General features: G+C 49.0%; 1 protein-coding gene across 4 annotated transcripts in view; it reads right to left on the bottom strand.

Moving 5' to 3' along the window:
- Nucleotides 1-17986: 17986 nt before the first annotated feature.
- KANSL3 (KAT8 regulatory NSL complex subunit 3) overlaps nt 17987-20985 on the bottom strand; it is a 121929-nt gene continuing 118930 nt past the window's right edge. For 2 of the 4 annotated variants that reach the window (XM_063932012.1, XM_063932013.1), the window contains exons 22-23: nt 20245-20389; nt 17987-19464 (exon numbers count right to left, since the gene is read on the bottom strand). In XM_063932012.1, coding sequence (XP_063788082.1) covers nt 18992-19464; nt 20245-20389 — 618 coding nt within the window. In that variant the 3' untranslated portion in view covers nt 17987-18991. Of the gene's footprint in view, nt 19465-20244; nt 20451-20985 lie in introns of those variants that run through there. The other 2 variants (XM_063932014.1, XM_063932015.1) reach the window with 2 other exon arrangements.

Genomic DNA, 20985 nt, shown 5'->3' with positions numbered 1-20985 from the left:
AGTGCTGCCTTGATGATTTATGTAAGCCACTGTGGTGGCGTTGTCCGACTGTACTTGAACAGGACGGTTCTGAATTAAATGCTGGGCTAGGTTCAAGGCATTGAAGACCGCCCGCAACTCCAGAATATTGATCGAGAGGAGGAACTCCTCCTTGGTCCACCGCCCCTGAAGGGAGTTTTGCTCCAGCACCGCGCCCCAACCTCTTAGACTGGCATCTGTCGTCAACAGGACCCAGTCGGATATCCAGAACGGACGGCCCCTGCACAGTTGTTGGTCCCGGAGCCACCAGAGCAGCGACAGACGGACCTCCAGAGTCAATGGGATCATTTGAGACCTGATCCGGTGAGGCAGGCCGTCCCATTTGGCTAGAATCAGCCTCTGGAGAGGGCGAGAATGAAATTGAGCGTACTCCACCATGTCGAATGCTGACACCATGAGGCCCAGCACGTGCATCGCCGAATGTATCGACACTTGCGGACAAGATAGGAAGCAACGAATCCTGTCCTGAAGTTTCAGGACTTTCTCCTGAGACAGGAACAACCGCTGGTTGTGAGTGTCCAATAGTGCTCCCAGATGCACCATGCTCTGAGCAGGGATCAGGGATGACTTCTTCCAGTTGATGAGCCACCCGTGGGCTTGCAGAAACCGTACCGTCACATCTAGATGACGCAGGAGAAGTTCTGAATTTGCCAGGATTAACAAGTCGTCCAAATACGGCAGTATCCTGACCCCTTGACGGCAGAGTACCACCGTCATCACCGCCATGACTTTTGTAAAGACTCGCGGAGCCGTTGTTAAACCAAAAGGTAACGCCCAAAACTGGTAATGGCAGTTGCCAATCGCAAATCTCAGGTATTGCTGATGAGACACTGCTATAGGAACATGCAGGTAAGCATCCTGTATATCCAGGGAGACCATGAAGTTTCCAGGTTCCAAGGCCAGAACTATAGAGCGAAGGGTTTCCATACGGAACTTGGAAACCTTCACAAACCTGTTCAATGCCTTGAGGTTAAGAATGGGCCGGGAGGACCCATTCGGTTTCGGGACTAGAAACAGCGGAGAATAGTACCCCCGATCCCTCTGCGCAAGAGGCACCTGTACTACGACTCCTGTATCCAGGAGAGTCTGTACCACCGAATGTAGAGTGTTTGCCTTTGTCTTGTCCAACGGGACATCTGTCTGGCAAAATCGATGAGGGGGTCGGTTTTTGAAGGCTATGGCGTAACCTCGTGTGACGACTTCCCGTACCCAGGCATCTGAAGTGGTCTTCAACCATTCCTGGGTATACCCTAGAAGCCGGCCCCCCACCCTGGGATCCCCCAGAGGGAGGACCGCCCCGTCATGCGGCAGGCTTATCTGTCTTGGAAGCTGGCTGACGGGCCGCCCAGGCTCTTTTGGGCTTAGGCTTACCAGGTTTGGAAGTGCGGGCCTGCTTGTTGTACGCCTGACCTTTTGCTTTACCTGAAGGACGAAAGGGGCGAAAGGAAGTACCTTTAGCCTTCGACACAGAAGGAGCAGTACTTGGCAGACAGGCAGTTTTGGCAGTAGCCAAGTCAGCCACAATCTTATTTAAATCCTCCCCAAACAGAATATCTCCCTTAAAAGGGAGTACCTCCAGGGTTTTTCTAGAGTCCAGATCCACAGACCAAGATCTCAGCCACAATATCCGGCGAGCCAGGACTGATGTAGTAGAGGCCTTGGCTGCCAGGATACCGGCATCAGAAGCCGCCTCTTTAATATAATGAGAAGCTGTGACAATATAAGACAAGCATTGTCTAGCATGGTCAGAGGAGATTTCAGCACCTAACTCCAAGGCCCATGCTTCAATGGCCTCTGCAGCCCAAGTAGCTGCAATAGTGGGCCTTTGTGCAGCACCCGTGAGGGTGTAAATCGCTTTCAGACAACCCTCCACACGTTTATCCGTAGGCTCTTTTAGAGACGTGACGGTGGTGACCGGTAGAGCTGAGGAAACCACCATCCTAGCCACATGTGAGTCCACTGGAGGAGGCGTTTCCCAATTCTTAGACAGCTCCGGCGCGAGGGGATAGTGAGCCAGCATCTTCTTTTGAGGCACAAACTTCGTACCCGGGTTTTCCCAGGGTTCCTGACGTATATCCACTAGGTGGTCAGAATGAGGTAAAACTTGTTTAATCACCTTCTGACGCTTGAACCTATCTGGTTTCTTAGGAGGAACAGATGGCTCGGGATCATCCGTAATCTGTAAAATTAAATTAATAGCCTCCAAGAGATCAGGAACATCCACATGTGAACCACCCTCTCCATCAGCTGTATTTGAGTCAGAACCTGTGGGGTCAGTGTAAGTGCCGTCTTCATCCGACGAGGTGTCAGTGACAGCAGTGGATTGTGAGGAGACAAGCGCTCGCTTAGAGGACCCCTTGGACGTAGGCGAGCGACGGTCAGACTTTTTAGTAGTCAGGGACTGGTTCAACTTCTTTGAGCAGATAAATCGTCCACCCACGGCGGGTTAGCTGCAGGACCACAAACGGTTGTACCGGCATTGGGGGTCCCATAGGGGGTGTTAGTTTATGAACTAGCGTATGCAGAAGCGCGGAAAAAGCGGCCCACGGCGGGTCATTATTTGCCCCCGTCCCACTGGGGGGCAAGGAGGCCCCAGAACCAAAGCCCAAAGCTGCTATATTCTCCTCATAGGTATCTGCGGCTTCAGCAACACCGGCAGTGTGTTCAGCCCCAGAACCGTTACCCTCAGAAGCAGACATGATATAACTTGGAGTATCAGGTAGCACAGTACAATTTGTCAGCAGCACGATACCTCTAGCCCAAACCCCTGCGCAGTGTAGTCAACACCAGCAGAGATAAAGGAGAGATATGGTGACTAAATCACAGAGAAAAATACGTAATACAGTATATCTTTGTGAAAATCCTATATTAGATAAAACCTGACGCACCAAGCCCCCTCAGGTTATAGAATATAGGGATAGCAGGTTGAGTGAAAGACACGAAATGGACACCACTCAGCTATCAAATGCACACACAAATAGTCACAGTTTGTACAATGCAGAGGTTATTACTAACAATAATACTGCACTGGACTAGCTTACACAGCTATATAACAATAGATATAACAGTACACAGTAAGAACTGGATGTATATCACAGGGTAATTGTACTAGGAAACCCTGACTAAATGCACTCTTTCTTAACTAACACTGACTAAAAAATGCAGGTAGAATACTTAAGTGTCTTGTAAAGTCACAGCACTGACAATCAGGCGGCTTTACACAGGAGGATTTGCCCAAGCATTCCCAGGAACAGTGAGCTGAGGGATAATGGCGCCGCAGACACTGCCAGGGAGTAAAGGAGAGACAGATATGTAGCTCCAGCGCGGGAACATTTGCAGAAAATGGCGCCCTGGGGCTGGGGGAGGGGCTTCAGGTCCAAGCTCTATGCCCCTGCTGGCAAAACCACCGGGTACTGAAGGCTCTAATAAAACGGTTTATAGAGAAAACCTGACCTGTCCCATGCCCTGGTGATCTAGTGGGATCGCCTGTACTGCCACAGTGTCCACCGCCAGCGCGCGTGGACCGCGCCGGATCGCGATAAAGACTGGGTCCCACAAGCGGGACCCACTTACCACCTCCCGAAGCGCGGCCACGCGATCCCGGAGAGACCCCATCGTGTGTGCCTGACAAGAAGAAAACCGGAGCCTCCAGCTGTAGTTACCCGGCAACCAGGGCTCGGGAGTGTACAGCGCCGCTGGGGAGAGCCGGGGCTGCAGCTGTGAATGTCCACTGACATGTAACACTGCTGCTGCCCTTGAAGTCTTCATTTTTTTCCTCAGAAAAAAAGCTCTTCTTAGGGTTGCCTGGAGCAGCCCCTCTGTTAAGTGCCTGCTACTGCAGCACCAACTACAAAACTGAGGTCCTGTGCAGGGAGGCGGGGTGATATAGGAGGCGGCGCTATGCATTCTGGGAACAGTGAAAGCTTTGAGCCTGTTGGTGCCTCGGATCAAGATCCTACTCTACACCCCATTGTCCATTCCTTGTGGAGCCCAGTGTACCCCGCAGCAGAAAGCCTCCTCAACCTGCTCAGGTGTGGTATCATTAACATTTAATACATCCCTGATAGCCTCTATCAACAATTGCACCCCCTTTGCAAGAGATGCGGACCCCTGTAACACATTCCCATCACCATCTGTAGTGTCAGAATCGGTATCCGTGTCGTCTTGTGTGACATGTACAAGCGCACGTTTGTGGGGGTATATAGCTGAGTGTCCTGAGGTACCAGAAACAGGCCAAACTGCCATAGAGCTCTGTAATACCTCGGTTGCAGATTAATTACTTGCAACCTTGTCAGAAATCTGAGAAATCCAAGATTTGATAGAGGAAAACCACTCTGGTTCCCTTGCTGGTATCTGTGCTAAACCAGTGCTATCCTGATTACATGGTATGGGATCATCCTGGGAGGATAAATCCCCTGCAGCATATGACACAGTGTCCCTGGACATAGCTAAAGGAGACCACCAAACACTCCACACACACACACACACAGGTGGGGGCAGACAGTTTCCCCCCCAAGAAAGGCAAGAGAGACCGGAGCCAACCCACACACAGCGCTTTCAGCAAAGGGAGACCCCTTGTCAGCGCAGACTGTGTCTCTTAATAGGAGACACAGTCGTTTTACAGCCTCCCCTCCCCCTTCTACAACCCCCTGGTACCGTGTACTGATAGCTGGAGTACTGTGGATGGACCTGTTCTTCCATCCAGCGCTGTGCAGGCAGGAAAATGGCGCTGGAACGCTGCTGGGACCGCTCTGAGAAGCTCCGCCCCCTTAATGGCGCTGTCTTCCCGCTCTTCAAGAATTATACTGGCCTTAGGTAAAACTTGCTGGCTGAGATCCGCGGACCTCGACAGACTTGATGACCAGTGTGGGGGTAAGCGCTGGCTCAGGGCGCCGCACCATGTGCCATACTGCGCTCCCCCCCGCTTGCTAGGAGGGTTGGTGTCCCACTCACCACTCTTCAGCACTGTTAGGGGTTGGCGGCATGCTGCTTGGGCGAGTGGTCCCCTGTGGCGGAGAACGATCCGACCCCTCTGGAGCTCAATATCCAGTCAGCGGAGACCGTGGCTCAGACCCCGCAGGGCGGACACTGCTCCCCCCCTTAGTCCCTCGTTGCAGGCAGGCTGTTGCCAACAGCCTCCTGTAAAAAAAATAAGAATTTACTCACCGGTAATTCTATTTCTCGTAGTCCGTAGTGGATGCTGGCAACTCAGTAAGGACCATGGGGAATAGCGGGCTCCGAAGGAGACTGGGCACATCTAAGAAAGAATTAGGACTACCTGGTGTGCACTGGCTCCTCCCTCTATGCCCCTCCTCCAGACCTCAGTTAGGAAACTGTGCCCGGAAGAGCTGACACAATAAGGAAAGGATTTGGAATCCCGGGTAAGACTCATACCAGCCACGCCAATCACACCGTACAACTCGTGATACTATACCCAGTTAACAGTATGAATAACAACTGAGCCTCTCAACAGATGGCTCCAAACAATAACCCTTTAGTTAAGCAATAACTATATACAGGTATTGCAGACAATCCGCACTTGGGATGGGCGCCCAGCATCCACTACGGACTACGAGAAATAGAATTACCGGTGAGTAAATTCTTATTTTCTCTGACGTCCTAGTGGATGCTGGGAACTCCGTAAGGACCATGGGGATTATACCAAAGCTACCAAACGGGCGGGAGAGTGCGGATGACTCTGCAGCACCGAATGAGCAACTCAAGGTCCTCCTCAGCCAGGGTGTCAAACTTGTAGAATTTTGCAAATGTGTTTGAACCCGACCAAGTAGCAGCTCGGCAAAGTTGTAAAGCCGAGACCCCTCGGGCAGCCGCCCAAGAAGAGCCCACTTTCCTCGTGGAATGGGCTTTTACAGATTTAGGATGCGGCAGTCCAGCCGCAGAATGTGCAAGTTGAATCGTGCTACAGATCCAGCGAGCAATAGCCTGCTTTGAAGCAGGAGCACCCAGCTTGTTGGGTGCATACAGGATAAATAGCGAGTCAGTCGTCCTGACTCTAGCCGTCCTGGAAACATAGATTTTCAGGGCCCTGACTACATCTAGCAACTTGGAATCCTCCAAGTCCCGAGTAGCCGCAGGCACCACAATAGGGTGGTTCAAATGAAACGCTGATACCACCTTAGGAAGAAATTGGGGACGAGTCCTCAATTCCGCCCTATCCATATGGAAAATCAGATAAGGGCTTTTACAAGACAAAGCCGCCAATTCTGACACACGCCTGGCCGAAGCCAAGGCCAACAGCATGACCACTTTCCACGTGAGATATTTTAGCTCCACGGTTTTAAGTGGCTCAAACCAATGCGACTTTAGGAAATCCAACACCACGTTGAGATCCCAAGGTGCCACTGGAGGCACAAAAGGGGGCTGAATATGCAGCACTCCCTTAACAAAAGTCTGAACTTCAGGCCGTGAAGCCAGTACTTTTTGGAAGAAAATCGACAGAGCCGAAATCTGGACCTTAATGGAACCCAATTTGAGGCCCATAGTCACCCCTGACTGTAGGAAGTGCAGAAAACGACCCAGCTGAAATTCCTCCGTTGGGGCCTTCCTGGCCTCACACCACGCAACATATTTTTGCCATATGCGGTGATAATGTATTGCGGTCACATCCTTCCTAGCTTTAAGCAGCGTAGGGATGACTTTCTCCGGAATGCCCTTTTCCTTCAGGATCCGGTGTTCAACCGCCATGCCGTCAAACGTAGTCGCGGTAAGTCTTGGAACAGACAGGTCCTATCTGAGCGGCAGAGGCCATGGGTCCTCTGAGATCATTTCTTGAAGTTCTGGGTACCAAGCTCTTCTTGGCCAATCCGGAACAATGATTATAGTTATTACTCTTCTCCTTCTTATTCTCCTCAGTACCTTGGGTATGAGAGGAAGAGGAGGGAACACATAAACCGACTGGTACACCCACGGTGTCACTAGAGCGTCCACAGCTATCGCCTGAGGGTCCTTTGACCTGGCGCAATATCTTTTTAGCTTTTTATTGAGGCGGGACGCCATCATGTCCACCTGTGGTCATTCCCACCGGTGTACAATCAGCTTGAAGACTTCTGGATGAAGTCCCCACTCTCCCGGGTGGAGGTTGTGTCTGCTGAGGAAGTCTGCTTCCCAGTTTTCCACTCCCGGAATGAACACTGCTGACAGTGCTATCACGTGATTCTCCGCCCATCGAAGAATCCTTGTGGCTTCTGCCATTGCTATCCTGCTTCTTTTGCCGCCCTGTCGATTTACATGGGCGACAGCCGTGATGTTGTCTGACTGAATCAGCACCGGTTGTTTTTGAAGCAGGGATTCTGTTTTACTCAGGGCATTGTAAATGACCCGTAGTTCCAGAATATTTATATGCAAGGAAGTTTTTGTCCTTGGACGTTTTCTTCCCTGAGTGACTGCCCCCCACCCTCGGAGGCTTGCATTTGTGGTCACCAGGACCCAGTCCTGTATGCCGAATCTGCGGCCTTCACGAAGATGAGCACTCTGCAGCCACCACAGCAGAGACACCCTGGCCCTTGGTGACAGGGTGATCCACCGATGCATCTGAAGATGCGATTCGGACCACTTGTCCAAGAGATCCCACTGGAAGATCCTCGCATGGAACCTGCCAAAGGGAAACGCTTCGTAAGAGCTACCATCTTTCCCAGGATTCGCATGCAGTGATGCACCGACACCTGTTTTGGTTGCAGGAGGTCCCTGACCAGAGATGATAATTCCTGGGCCTTCTCCTCCGGGAGAGAAACCTTCTTCTGTTCTGTGTCCAGAATCATACCCAGAAACAGCAGACGCGTCGCGGGAATCAGCTGCGACTTTGGGATATTCAGGATCCAGCCGTGCTGATGCAGCACTTCCTGAGATAGTGCTACGCTGACTAGCAACTGCTCCTTGGACCTCGCCTTTTCAGGAGATCATCCAAGAACGGGATAATTATAACTCCCTTCTTTCTAAGGAGTATCATCATTTTGGCCATTACCTTGGTAAATACCCTCGGTGCCGTGGACAGACCAAACGGCAACGTCTGGCATTGGTAATGACAGTCCTGTACCACAAACCTGAGGTACTCCTGGTGAGGTGGGTACATGGGGACACCCTCTTCCAGGCTTGTATAACCGCCCTGGGCGATTACATCTTGAACTTGAACTTCCTTATATAAGTGTTCAAGAATTTTAAATTTAGGATGGGTCTCACCGAACCATCTGGTTTTGGTACCACAACATTGTGGAATAGTAACCCCGCCCCTGTTGAAGGGGGGGGGGGAGGTACCTTGATTATCACCTGCTGGAAGTACAGCTTGTGAATAGCGTCCAGTACTACCTCCCTTTCTTTGGGAGCAGCCGGCAAGGCAGATTTGAGGTAACGGCGAGGGGGAGTGGCCTCTAACTCCAGCTTGTATCCCTGAGATACCACTTGTAGAACCCAGGGATCTACCTGTGAGCGAACCCACAGGTCGCTGAAGTTCCGGAGACGCGCCCCCACCGCACCTGGCTCCGCCTGTTGAGCCCCAGCGTCATGCGGTGGACTTTAGAGGAAGCGGGGGAGGATTTTGGTTCCAGGGAACTGGCTGTCTGGTGCAGCTTTTTCCCTCTTCCCCTGCCTCTGGGCAGAAAAGAAGCGCCTCTGACCCGCTTGCCTTTTTGTGGCCGAAAGGACTGTACCTGATAATACGGTGCTTTCTTCGGCTGTGAGGAAACCTGAGGTAAAAATGTCGACTTCCCAGCTGTTGCTGTGGATACTAGGTCCGAGAGACCCTCCCCAAACAATTCCTCACTCTTATACGGCAAAACCTCCATGTGCCTTTTAGAATCAGCATCACCTGTCCACTGCCGAGTCCATAATACTCTTCTGGAAGAAAATAAGAATTTACTTACCGATAATTCTATTTCTCGTAGTCCGTAGTGGATGCTGGGAACTCCGTAAGGACCATGGGGAATAGCGGCTCCGCAGGAGACAGGGCACATCTAAAGAAAGCTTTAGGATCACCTGGTGTGCACTGGCTCCTCCCCCTATGACCCTCCTCCAAGCCTCAGTTAGGATACTGTGCCCGGACGAGCGTACACAATAAGGAAGGATTTTGAATCCCGGGTAAGACTCATACCAGCCACACCAATCACACTGTACAACTTGTGATCTGAACCCAGTTAACAGCATGATAATAGAGAAGCCTCTCGAAAAGATGGCTCACTACAACAATAACCCGAATTTTTTGGTAACAATAATTATGTACCAGTATTGCAGACAATCCGCACTTGGGATGGGCGCCCAGCATCCACTACGGACTACGAGAAATAGAATTATCGGTAAGTAAATTCTTATTTTCTCTGACGTCCTAGTGGATGCTGGGAACTCCGTAAGGACCATGGGGATTATACCAAAGCTCCCAAACGGGCGGGAGAGTGCGGATGACTCTGCAGCCCCCAATGAGAGAACTCCCGGTCCTCCTCAGCCAGGGTATCAAATTTGTAGACTTTTACAAACGTATTTGCTCCTGACCAAGTAACTGCTCGGCAAGTTGTAAAGCCGAGACCCCTCGGGCAGCTGCCCAAGATGAGCCCACCTTCCTTGTGGAGTGGGCATTTACAGATTTTTGGCTGTGGCAGGCCTGCCACAGAATGTGCAAGCTGAATTGTACTACAAATCCAACGAGCAATAGTCTGCTTAGAAGCAGGAGCACCCAGCTAGTTGGGTGCATAGAGGATAAACAGCGAGTCAGATTTCCTGACTCCAGCCGTCCTGGAAACATATATTTTCCGGGTCCTGACAACGTCTAGCAACTTGGAGTCCTCCAAGTCCCTAGTAGCCGCAGGCACCACAATAGGTTTGGTTCAGGTGAACGCTGAAACCACCTTAGGGAGAAACTGAGGACGAGTCCTCAATTCTGCCCTGTCCGAATGGAAAATCAGATAAGGGCTTTTACAGGATAAAGCCACCAATTCTGACACGCGCCTGGCCCAGGCCAGAGCCAACAGCATGACCACTTTTTCTGTGAGATATTTTAACTCCACAGATTTAAGTGTGTCAAACCAATGTGACTTTTGGAACCCAAAAACCACCTGGAGATCCCAAAAGTGCCACTAAAGGCACAAAAGGAGGCTGTATATGCAGTACCCCTTTAACAAATGTCTGAACTTCAGGGACTGAAGCTAGTTCTTTTTTGGAAGAAAATTGACAGAGCCGAAATTTGAACCTTAATGGACCCCAATTTCAGGCCCATAGATACTCCTGTTTGCAGGAAATGTAGGAATCGACCCAGTTGAATTTCCTCCGTCGAGCCTTACTGGCCTCGCACCACGCAACATATTTTCGCCAAATGCGGTGATAATGTTTTGCGGTTATATCTTTCCTGGCTTTGATCAGGATAGGGATGACTTCATCCGGAATGCCTTTTTCCTTCAGGATCCGGCGTTCAACCGCCATGCCGTCAACGCAGCCGCGGTAAGTCTTGGAACAGACAAGGTCCTTGCTGGAGCAGGTCCCTTCTTAGAGGTAGAGGCTACGGATCCTCCGTGAGCATCTCTTGAAGTTCCGGTTACCAATTCCTTCTTGGCCAATCCGGAGCCACTAATATAGTGCTTACTCCTCTCCATCTTATCAATCTCAGTACCTTGGGTATGAGAGGCAGAGGAGGGAACCCATACACTGATTGGTACACCCACGGTGTTACCAGAGCATCTACAGCTATTGCCTGAGGGTCCCTTGACGTGGCGCAATACCTGTCGAGTTTTTCCCAACGGTTTATAATCATGTGGAAGACTTCTGGGTGAAGTCCTTACTCTCCCGGGTGGAGGTCGTGCTGAGGAAAACTGCTTCCCAGTTGTCCACTCCCGGAATGAAAACTGCTGACAGTGCTATCACATGGTTTTTCGCCCCGCGAAGAATCCTTGCAGCTTCTGCCATTGCCCTCCTGCTTCTTGTGGCACCCTTTCTGTTTACGTGGGTGACTGCCGTAATGTTGTCCGACTGGATCAACACCGGCTGACCTTGAAGCAGAGGTCTTGCTAAGCTTAGAGCATTGTAAATGGCCCTTAGCTTCAGGACATTTATGTGAAGTGATGTCTCCAGGCTTGACCATAAGCCCTGGATATTCCTTCCCTGTGTGACTGCTCCCCAGCCTCGCAGGCTGGCATCCGTGGCCACCAGGACCCAGTCCCGCATGCCGAATCTGCGGCCCTCTAGAAGATGAGCACTCTGCAACCACCACAGGAGGGATACCCTTGTCCCTGGTGACAGGGTTATCCGCTGAAGCATCTGAAGATGCGACCCGGACCATTTTTCCAGTAGGTTCCACTGGAAAGTCTTGCGTGGAATCTGCCGAATGGGATTGCTTCGTAGGAAGCCAACATTTTTACCCAGAACCCTTGTGCATTGATGCACTGAGACTTGGTTCGGTTTTAGGAGGTTCCTGACTAGCTCGGATAACTCCCTGGCTTTCTCCTCCGGGAGAAACACCTTCTTTCTGGACTGTGTCCAGGATCATCCCTAGGAACAGAAGACAAGTCGTCGGAACCAGCTGCGATTTTGGAATATTGAGAATCCAATCGTGCTGCCGCAACACTACCTGAGGTAGTGCTACACCGATCTCCAACTGTTCCCTGGATCTCACCCTTATCAGGGAATCGTCCAAGTAAAGGATAACTAAAATTCCCTTCCTTCGAAGGAATATCATCATTACGGTCATTACTTCAGTAAAGACCCGGGGTGCCGTGGACCATCCCTACGGCAGCATCTGAACTGATAGTGACAGTTCTGTACCATAACCTGAGATACCCTTGGTGAGAAGGGTAAATTTTGACATGAAGGTAAGCATCCTTGATGTCCCGAGACATCATGTAGTCCCCTTCTTCCAGGTTTGCAATCACTGCTCTGAGTGACTCAATTTTGAATTTGAACCTCTGTATGTAAGTGTTCAAAGATTTTAGATTTTAAAATCGGTCTCACCGAGCCGTCTGGCTTCGGTACCACAATAGTGTGGAATAATACCCCGTTCCCTGTTGCAGGAGGGGTACCTTAATTATCACCTGCTGGGAATACAGCTTGTGAATGGCTTCCAAAACTGCCTCCCTGTCAGCGGGAGACGTCGGTAAAACAGACTTTTGGAAACGACGAGGGGAATACGTCTCGAATTCCAATTTGTACCCCTGAAATATTACCTGAAGGATCCAGGGGTCTACTTGCGAGTGAGCCCACTGCGCACTGAAATTCATTGAGAACGGGCCCCCACCGTGCCTGAACTTGTAAAGCCCTAGCGTCATACTGAGAGCTTGGCAGAGGCGGAAAAGGGTTTCTGTTCCTGGGAACTGGCTGATCTCTGCAGCCATTTTCCTCTCCCTCTGTCACGAGCAGAAAAGAGGAACCCTTTTGTCCGCTTGCCAACCAGGACTGCGCTTGATAATACGGCGTCTTATTTTGAGAGGCGACCTGGGGTACATCCCCTTTTTTTTTAATTTTTTGAAGGCAATACTTCCAAATGCCGTTTGGAATCCGCATCACCTGACCACTTTACTGGTATAATTGGACAACGCACTTATAAATGATGCCAGTCGGCAAATATTCCGCTGTGCATCATGCATATATAGAAATGCATCTTTTAATTGCTCTATAGGCAATAATATACTGTCCTTATCTAGGATATCAAATTTCCAGTCAGGGAATCCGACCACACCAACCCAGCACTGCACATCCAGGCTGAGGCGATTGCTGGTCGCAGTATAACACCAGTATGTGTGTAAATACATTTTAGGATACCCTCCTGCTTTCTATCAGCAGGATCCCTAAGGGCGGCCATCTCCAGAGAGGGTAGAGCCCTTGTTCTTACAAGCGTGTGAGCGCCTTATCCCCCCTAGGGGGTGTTTCCCAACGCACCCTAACCTCTGGCGGGAAAAGGTATACTGCCAATAACTTTTTAGAAATTATCAATTGTTATCGGGGGGAAACCCACGCATCATCACACACCTCATTTTATTTCTCAGATTCAGGAAAACTACAGGAAGTTTTTCCTCACCAAACATAATACCCCTTTTTTTTGGTGGTATTTATATTATCAGAAGAGTGTAAACTTTTTCCATTGCCTCAATCATGCAATGTGTGGCCCTATTGGAAATCACGGTTGTCTCTTCACCGTCGACACAGGAGTCAGTATCCGTGTCGGCGTCTGTATCTGAGGTAACGGGCGCTTTAGAGCCCCTGTATGAGACGTCTGGACATGCACAAGCTGAATAGCCGGCTGTCTCATGTCAACCACTGTCTTTTATACAAAGCTGACACTGTCACGCAATTTCAACAGTACATCCACTCAGGTGTCGACCCCCCAGGGGGTGACAACACTATTACAGACACTCTACTCCGTCTCCTCATCATTTTTCTCCTCATACATGTCGACACAAACGTACCGACACACAGCACACACACAGGGAATGCTCTGATAGAGGACAGGACCCCACTAGCCCTTTGGGGAGACAGAGGGAGAGTTTGCCAGCACACACCAGAGCGCTATATATATACAGGGATAACCTTATATAAGTGTTTTTCCCTTTATAGCTGCTGTATTGTTTATACTGCGCCTAATTTGTGCCCCCCTCTCTTTTTTAACCCCTTTCTGTAGTGTAGTGACTGCAGGGGAGAGCCAGGGAGCTTCCCTCCAACTGAGCTGTGAGGGAAAATGGCGCCAGTGTGCTGAGGAGATAGGCTCCGCCCCTTTCTCGGCGTCCTTATCATCCGTTTTCTTGTATGTTTTGGCAGGGGTTAAATGCATCCATATAGCCCAGGAGTTATATGTGATGCATTTATTTTAGCCATAAAAGGTTTTCTATCGATTTATTGCGTCTCAGGGCGCTGCCCCCCCAGCGCCCTGCACCCTCAGTGACCGGAGTGTGAAGTGTGCTGAGAGCAATGGCGCACAGCTGCGGTGCTGTGCGCCTACCTTTATCTGAAGACAGGAAAGTCTTCTGCCGCCGATTTTTCCGGACCTCTTCGCTCTTCTGGCTCTGTAAGGGGGCCGGCGGCGCGGCTCCGGTGACCCATCCAGGCTGAACCTGTGATCGTCCCTCTGGAGCTAATGTCCAGTAGCCTAAGAAGCCCAATCCACTCTGCACGCAGGTGAGTTCGCTTCTTCTCCCCTTAGTCCCTCGATGCAGTGAGCCTGTTGCCAGCAGGTCTCACTGAAAATAATAAACCTAAACTAAAACTTTCACAAAGAGCTCAGGAGAGCCCCTAGTGTGCACCCTTCTCGTCGGGCACAGAAAATCTAACTGAGGCTTGGAGGAGGGTCATAGGGGGAGGAGCCAGTGCACACCAGGTGATCCTAAAGCTTTCTTTAGATGTGCCCTGTCTCCTGCGGAGCCGCTATTCCCCATGGTCCTTACGGAGTTCCCAGCATCCACTAGGACGTCAGAGAAATGGACATTGCATTAATTTTAGATGCCAGCCGGCAAATATCCCTCTGTGCATCTCTTATATATAAGACCACGTCTTTAAAATGCTCTATGGTTAGCAAAATAGTATCCCTGTCTAGTATCCATATTATCTGACAGGGTATCGGACCAAGCTGCTGCAGCACTACACACTGAAGCAATTGCAGGTCTCAGTATAATACCTGAGTGTGTATATACAGACTTCAGGATAGCTTCCTGCTTTTTATCAGCAGGCTCCTTTAAGGCGGCCGTATCCTGAGACGGCAGTGCCACCTTTTTTGCCAAGCGTGTGAGCGCCTTCTCCACCCTAGGGGACGTCTCCCAACGTAACGTAACGTTTTAGAAATTACTATTTTCTTATCGGGGGAACCCCACTTCACACACTTTATTCAATTCATCTGATGGGGGAAGAACCACTGGATGCTTTTTCTCCCCAACTATAATACCCTTTTTTGTGGTAACTGGGTTAATGTCAGAAATGTGCAACACATTTTTTTATTGCCGTAATCATACAACGGATGGCCCTTGTGGATTTTACATTTGTCTCATCGTCGTCTACACTGGAGTCAGACTCCGTGTCGACATCTGTGTCTGCCATCTGACGTAGCGGGCGTTTTTGAGCCCCTGATGGCTTTTGAGACGCCTGGGCAGGCACGAGCTGAGAAGCCGACTGTCCCACTGCTGTACGTCATCTAGCCTTTTATGTAAAGGAGTTGACACTGTCGGTTAATACCTTCCACATATCCACCCACTCTGGTGTCGACCCCGCAGGGGGTGACATCACACTTATCGGCACCTGCTCCGCCTCCATATAATCTTCCTCATCAATCATGTCGACACAGCCGTACCGACACACGCACACACACAGGGAATGCTCTGACTGAGGACAGGACCCCACAAAGTCCTTTGGGGAGACAGAGAGAGAGTATGCCAGCACACACCAGAGCGCTATATAATGCAGGGATTCACACTACACAGTGATTTTTCCCCTATAGCTGCTATAAATATACAGTTTGCGCCTATATTTAGTGCCCCCCCTCTCTTTTTCACCCTATTGAGCCTGGAAACTGCAGGAGAGAGCCTGGGGAGCGTCCCTCCAGCGGAGCTGTGTGAGGAAATGGCGCCAGTGTGCTGAGGGAGATAGCCCCGCCCCCTTCTCGCTGGACTTCTCCCGCTTTTTTAAGGATATTTTTGGCAGGGGATTTTACACATATATAGTCTTACTGACTATATTATGTGTTTTATGCCAATATAAGGTACTCTTATTGCAGCCCAGGGCGCCCCCCCCCCCAGCGCCCTGCACCCATCAGTGACCGGAGTGTGTGGTGTGCATGGGGAGCAATGGCGCACAGCTGCAGTGCTGTGTGCTACCTTAATGAAGACCGGAGTCTTCAGCCGCCGATTTCCTGGACGTTCTTCTTGCTTCTGGCTCTGCAAGGGGGACGGCGGCGCGGCTCCGGGACCGGACGACCGAGGCTGGGCCTGTGTTCGATCCCTCTGGAGCTAATGGTGTCCAGTAGCCTAGAAGCCCAAGCTAGCTGCAAGCAGGTAGGTTCGCTCCTCTCCCCTAAGTCCCTCGTAGCAGTGAGTCTGTTGCCAGCAGATCTCACTGAAAATAAAAAACCTAAATATATACTTTCTTTTCTAGGAGCTCAGGAGAGCCCCTAGTGTGCAACCAGCTCGGCCGGGCACAGAATTCTAAATGAGGTCTGGAGGGGCATAGAGGGAGGAGCCAGTGCACACCAGGTAGTCCTAATACTTTCTTAGATGTGCCCAGTCTCCTTCGGAGCCCGCTATTCCCCATGGTCCTTACGGAGTTCCCAGCATCCACTAGGACGTCAGAGAAATAAACTCTAAAAATAACTTTAACTAGAAAAGCTCAGGAGAGCTCCCCTAGCTGTGACCGGCTCCTCCGGACACATTTTCTAAACTGAGTCTGGTAGGAGGGGCATAGAGGGAGGAGCCAGCCTACTCTCTCAAATTTTTAAAGTGCCAATGGCTCCTGGTGGACCAGTCTATACCCCATGGTACTAATGTGGACCCCAGCATCCTCTAGGACGTAAGAGAAATAAACTAATCATTAAAAAGTAAATAAATTAGAAACAGGAAATAGACATGCAACAACTTGTGAATTGGCTAAGGTCTGCTGGTGAAGGAAATGATAATACATGGGAGGAAACCATAATCAGCCATTTGCTACTAAACACCAAAAATTGGCAATTCACATAAGTTGGTTAAATGAAACATTGTTTATTTAACCAACCCAAATGAACAATGATGGTTCAGTGTAGGAAGCAGCTTTTTCCCCCCAAACTGAACAATACCCACAGAACTAATGCACCAGCTAACACAGCTGAGCCTAGTGCAGCCTGGATGTCTGTAGTGTGTTCTCAGAGAGGGAGAGAACTACACAGCCTAGTGGCACGCTGTAGGGCTGACAGGGCAGCAGGAGAGAGGCTGCAAGTGTCCTGGATGTGGACAGCACTTTCAGCACCCTGGTGGGTCTATTTGCATGGGACAAAGAAAGACGTGGTATTAGGGAGGCAGCGGTCTTGGTGATGCACAGCCCATGTAAGACAAGCTGAGGTGCAGGAGGAGGGGGTAGAAGCAAGAAACAGGGGGTGGGGGCGCGGGGGACATGTATGACAAGCTATTGTGTAGGAAGGGGGGGTGGGTGTGCTTGACAAACAGCTGTACACGGGGATGTATGGCATGAGCGGAATTATTTATATTTGGTCTTCATTTGAAAGTGGACATTGTTCTGCTACTTCTGTGACCTCAGTATCATTCGGTTGGAGAGAACGTGGCTGGTCTGATGAAAACATGGTTAGATGTGGAGAGAACACGTCATGACTGTTTAGTCAATCAGATATCCTTTAGCTAGATGAAAAGGTAGATAATGGGGGTCATTCCGAGTTGTTCGCTCATTGCCGATTTTCGCTATGCTGCGATTTGTTGCTAAATGCGCATGGTACGCAGGGCGCATGCGCTTAGTTATTTAACTAAAAACTTAGCAGTTTTGCTGTTGTTCGTGCTGCGCTTTTCAGTCGCACTGCTGATCGGTGAGTGATTGACAGGAAAGGGGCGTTTCTGGGTGGTAACTGAGCGTTTTCCGGGAGTGTGCTAAAAAACGCAGGCGTGCCAGGTAAAAACGCAGGAGTGGCTGGAGAAACGGGGGAGTGGCTGGCCGAACGCAGGGCGTGTTTGTGACGTCAAACCAGGAACTAAACGGACTGAGGTGATCGCAATCTAGGAGTAGGTCTGGAGCTACTCAGAAACTGCAAGAAAATATTTAGTAGCAGTTCTGCTAATCTTTCGTTCGCACTTCTGCTAAGCTAAGATACCTCCCAGAGGGCGGCGGCCTGGCGTGTGCAATGCTGCTAAAAGCAGCTAGCGAGCGAACAACTCGGAATGACCACCAATGTGTGGCTGACAAAACACTCACACATACATACGTACACAAAGTACGCACAATCATGTCTTTGCATATTTCTGTATTTTCCTGAAAGTGCACTAATACCAAGCTCAACACATAACTGCAAACATTTTATTTGTTGTCCTTCTTGCCCATCTGTAACTACATGGGAGCAAAGTTATCTAAGCAAATGCTGCAAACTCTACTCTACAACGCCACACTGGTGGGCAATAGTTTATAGACCATTATTTAAATGACACACATTGGGTGTTAAATATACATTAAAATTAATACAGGTTTGAAAATCTAGAATTTTGTACATCTTTATAACCATCTACAACTGATGCATCTCAGAACTGTACAGTCTATTCACCAGCCATATATAAAGTCACGCAGCCAAGTACCTATTTTGTCACATTATTAGTAATGTGGTGGCACCACAGACCATTAAGTCTTCCAAGGATGTTAAGATGGCAGATTCCATGTCTATACAAGCTACGGAAATAACACCGTATAAAGTTTTATTGACCTCCTTACGCCATGCCGATTGTGGTCCTCACACAAATGGAAATATGGAGCAAGGTCTGCTGCAAGAAAACGGTCAGTCTGTTTTCTGTGATAACCGTCCAGCTGTGTACCTCGTCGCCACCTTTGTGGAAAGCAGAGTGTAAACACCAGTGGCTATCCACACTACACTCTCTTCATTTTATGTGAAACCAGAACAAGAAAACGCTCACGTGGTTAAACTAAAAAGTGATAGTAAGAAAAATGTTTCACCAACTACGAGAACTTATATATTATTTACATTTGAGTCGTCTCTATAACGTCTCACAGGGTATGCCCTGAAATGATTGCTGTAACAGTAAAGACTACTTTGGTTTGCTTAACATGGAATTGTTCCTGGTTTACAAACATTTAATCGTTGTTTAGTTTTCCGCAGTTCCGTCCTGAACACCATTTGGGCAGTGTTTATTTAATACTTCCTCTGTGTCAGATAAAGGGACGCTCCTCTGCCAGCCATCTTTTTCCTTTTATCATCTTGTTTAGCGAAAGTTTAATCAAGCACGAGGGTATTCTAGAAGTGGCAATTGTCCCTAGAATTGTGTGCTTACTGAAATGTGAGTCATTGTGGTTTCTGATTGGCCGATGTCCCTGGACTCTGTACGACATTACTAGAGCCAGATAATGCTATAAGAGCAGGCTGTAGAAGCTTCCTGTTGACCAGTGACTCCCGGCTGTGAATGATGGTGCTGCACTCGTCAATGACAGATGGTACTCTGCCCAAGCTCTCCACAGCACTTATCACATGGTTCCCTGGTGTTTTGTCACTAGCTTCAGTTTTTGCTAAGATAACAGTTTTTGAGGAAGCCTGTAGTACTGGGCCGATCTTGGAGAGCACCACCGTGCAGGCAGGATTTGGTGTGTTGCCCAATGAAGGGGTAGTGAAAGTCACTGCTCCAGTGGTGACCGCTGCGGAGCTCTGCAAAGTCATTTGTTTCAGGGGTAAAGCGGTTAAGTCACTGCCCACAGATTTGGTGAGGGCAGAAAGCTTGGCATCTGACATGACGTACAGCGTCTTGGGTGGACTGGTAGTGACTAAAGGAAAATGAAATAAATAAAATAAAACAAATGTAATTAACAACACTAAGCTATATGTAACTACATATCTACTACGCTAATTGATATCTAATATTGCCACAAGTGATAAAGATTTTGCTTGGATAAACATTTTATTACCAAGACACAAATATTTTTATACTGTACCATAATAAAGATAGTGACACTTCGTAGTACTCAATAATACAGCTACAGTGACTAATGGCTTAGAATAGCCGCCTATCTTGTTTCAGCATTTTTTTCTGCACTAACTGGTGAAAATGTAATATGTGAAATGTTTATGGAGGCAGGTGCTGAGTGACACAATACAAGCTTAAGATGTAGACGTAATGGGGTCCATACATCTGCAAAGTATTGCCGCAATTCCTCGTTCTGCCGAAGCCAAGGTTGGCGAATCAGTGAAATCCAACATGTTTTTTTAACATGCAGAATTTCCCAGATTCACAGATGGATCACGATCATTGATGACTGCTGATTGGCGTCTTTGATTGGGGAATTGTGGTGCTGATGAATGGCCCGCATAAGATGGAAAAGTGGTTTTACCCTCCTACATTCCCAGTTCCATAAATTATAAGTTGACGAGGTAAAATCAACAGCAGACACTATTCCTGTCATTTAATGCATTCTAAGCAACATTATTTATATAAATGATTATGTAAAATGGTTGTTAGCGATTTAACCCTAATTCATATAGGTGTGATACTAGTCCTTAACAGATGTCTTAAATCACCTTATTGAGTGACAAGTTATGGTTCTCACCTGCTGGAGGGGTGACTGCACGCACTATGGATAAGGTTTTCTCACCAGGTGTTCTGTCGCTGGATGTCGATACTTTGCACTGTTCTGTCACAAGAGGGGGGAGAAGTTTACTGGCTGAGACCGTGGTGGGAGAAGAGTCTTGTGCCTGGAGATCACAGCAGAGACACACCTTCAGAGGGCAGTTCATGCATAGTCTATGTGTTGTCCTAGTAAGGGAATTTTACTTTCTGATCAATTATTTTCTCCTTTGCCAATGGGGGTAAACCTGTCTCTCCCAGAGAAAAGGATTTACCAGTACACAAAAAAAATCCCTTTTTCAGCCATCTAGGGCACAAGGTTATGAACCTGAATCAAAACCAACCCGTACAGGTGGGAAGTTAGATCTCCTAAGAGAACAAGGCTTCCAGGCTTTAGATTTCACAATATGGCTTATTCGAGACTGGTATACAGTATGTGGTTACCCATTCCCCCTACAGAATCAGTATCACTGAGAAAGGTGAGGGTATGCTAGCCACCACGAGAGACATCACCTTGTGCAGGAGTTCCTTCCAAAGTCTGGGATGGGTGGATGTGGTACCTGCCTTTACAGAGGAGACCTTGGCATGAAGCAGCTTCATGCAAACGTGCCCTGAGACTGAGGGATGGCAATAGCTAAATAACTACACGATTATAAGATCAGAGTTGATGTTGAAGCCTAGTATTATCATCTGAATACTTCAATGAAGTAAAAACTTGGGAAGG

The sequence above is a fragment of the Pseudophryne corroboree genome, chromosome 6 (genome assembly GCF_028390025.1).
Source record: "Pseudophryne corroboree isolate aPseCor3 chromosome 6, aPseCor3.hap2, whole genome shotgun sequence".
Taxonomy (NCBI): Eukaryota; Metazoa; Chordata; class Amphibia; order Anura; family Myobatrachidae; genus Pseudophryne; species Pseudophryne corroboree.
The sequence above is the reverse complement of the archived record's forward strand: the minus strand, read 5'-3'. Positions and strand labels throughout refer to the sequence as shown.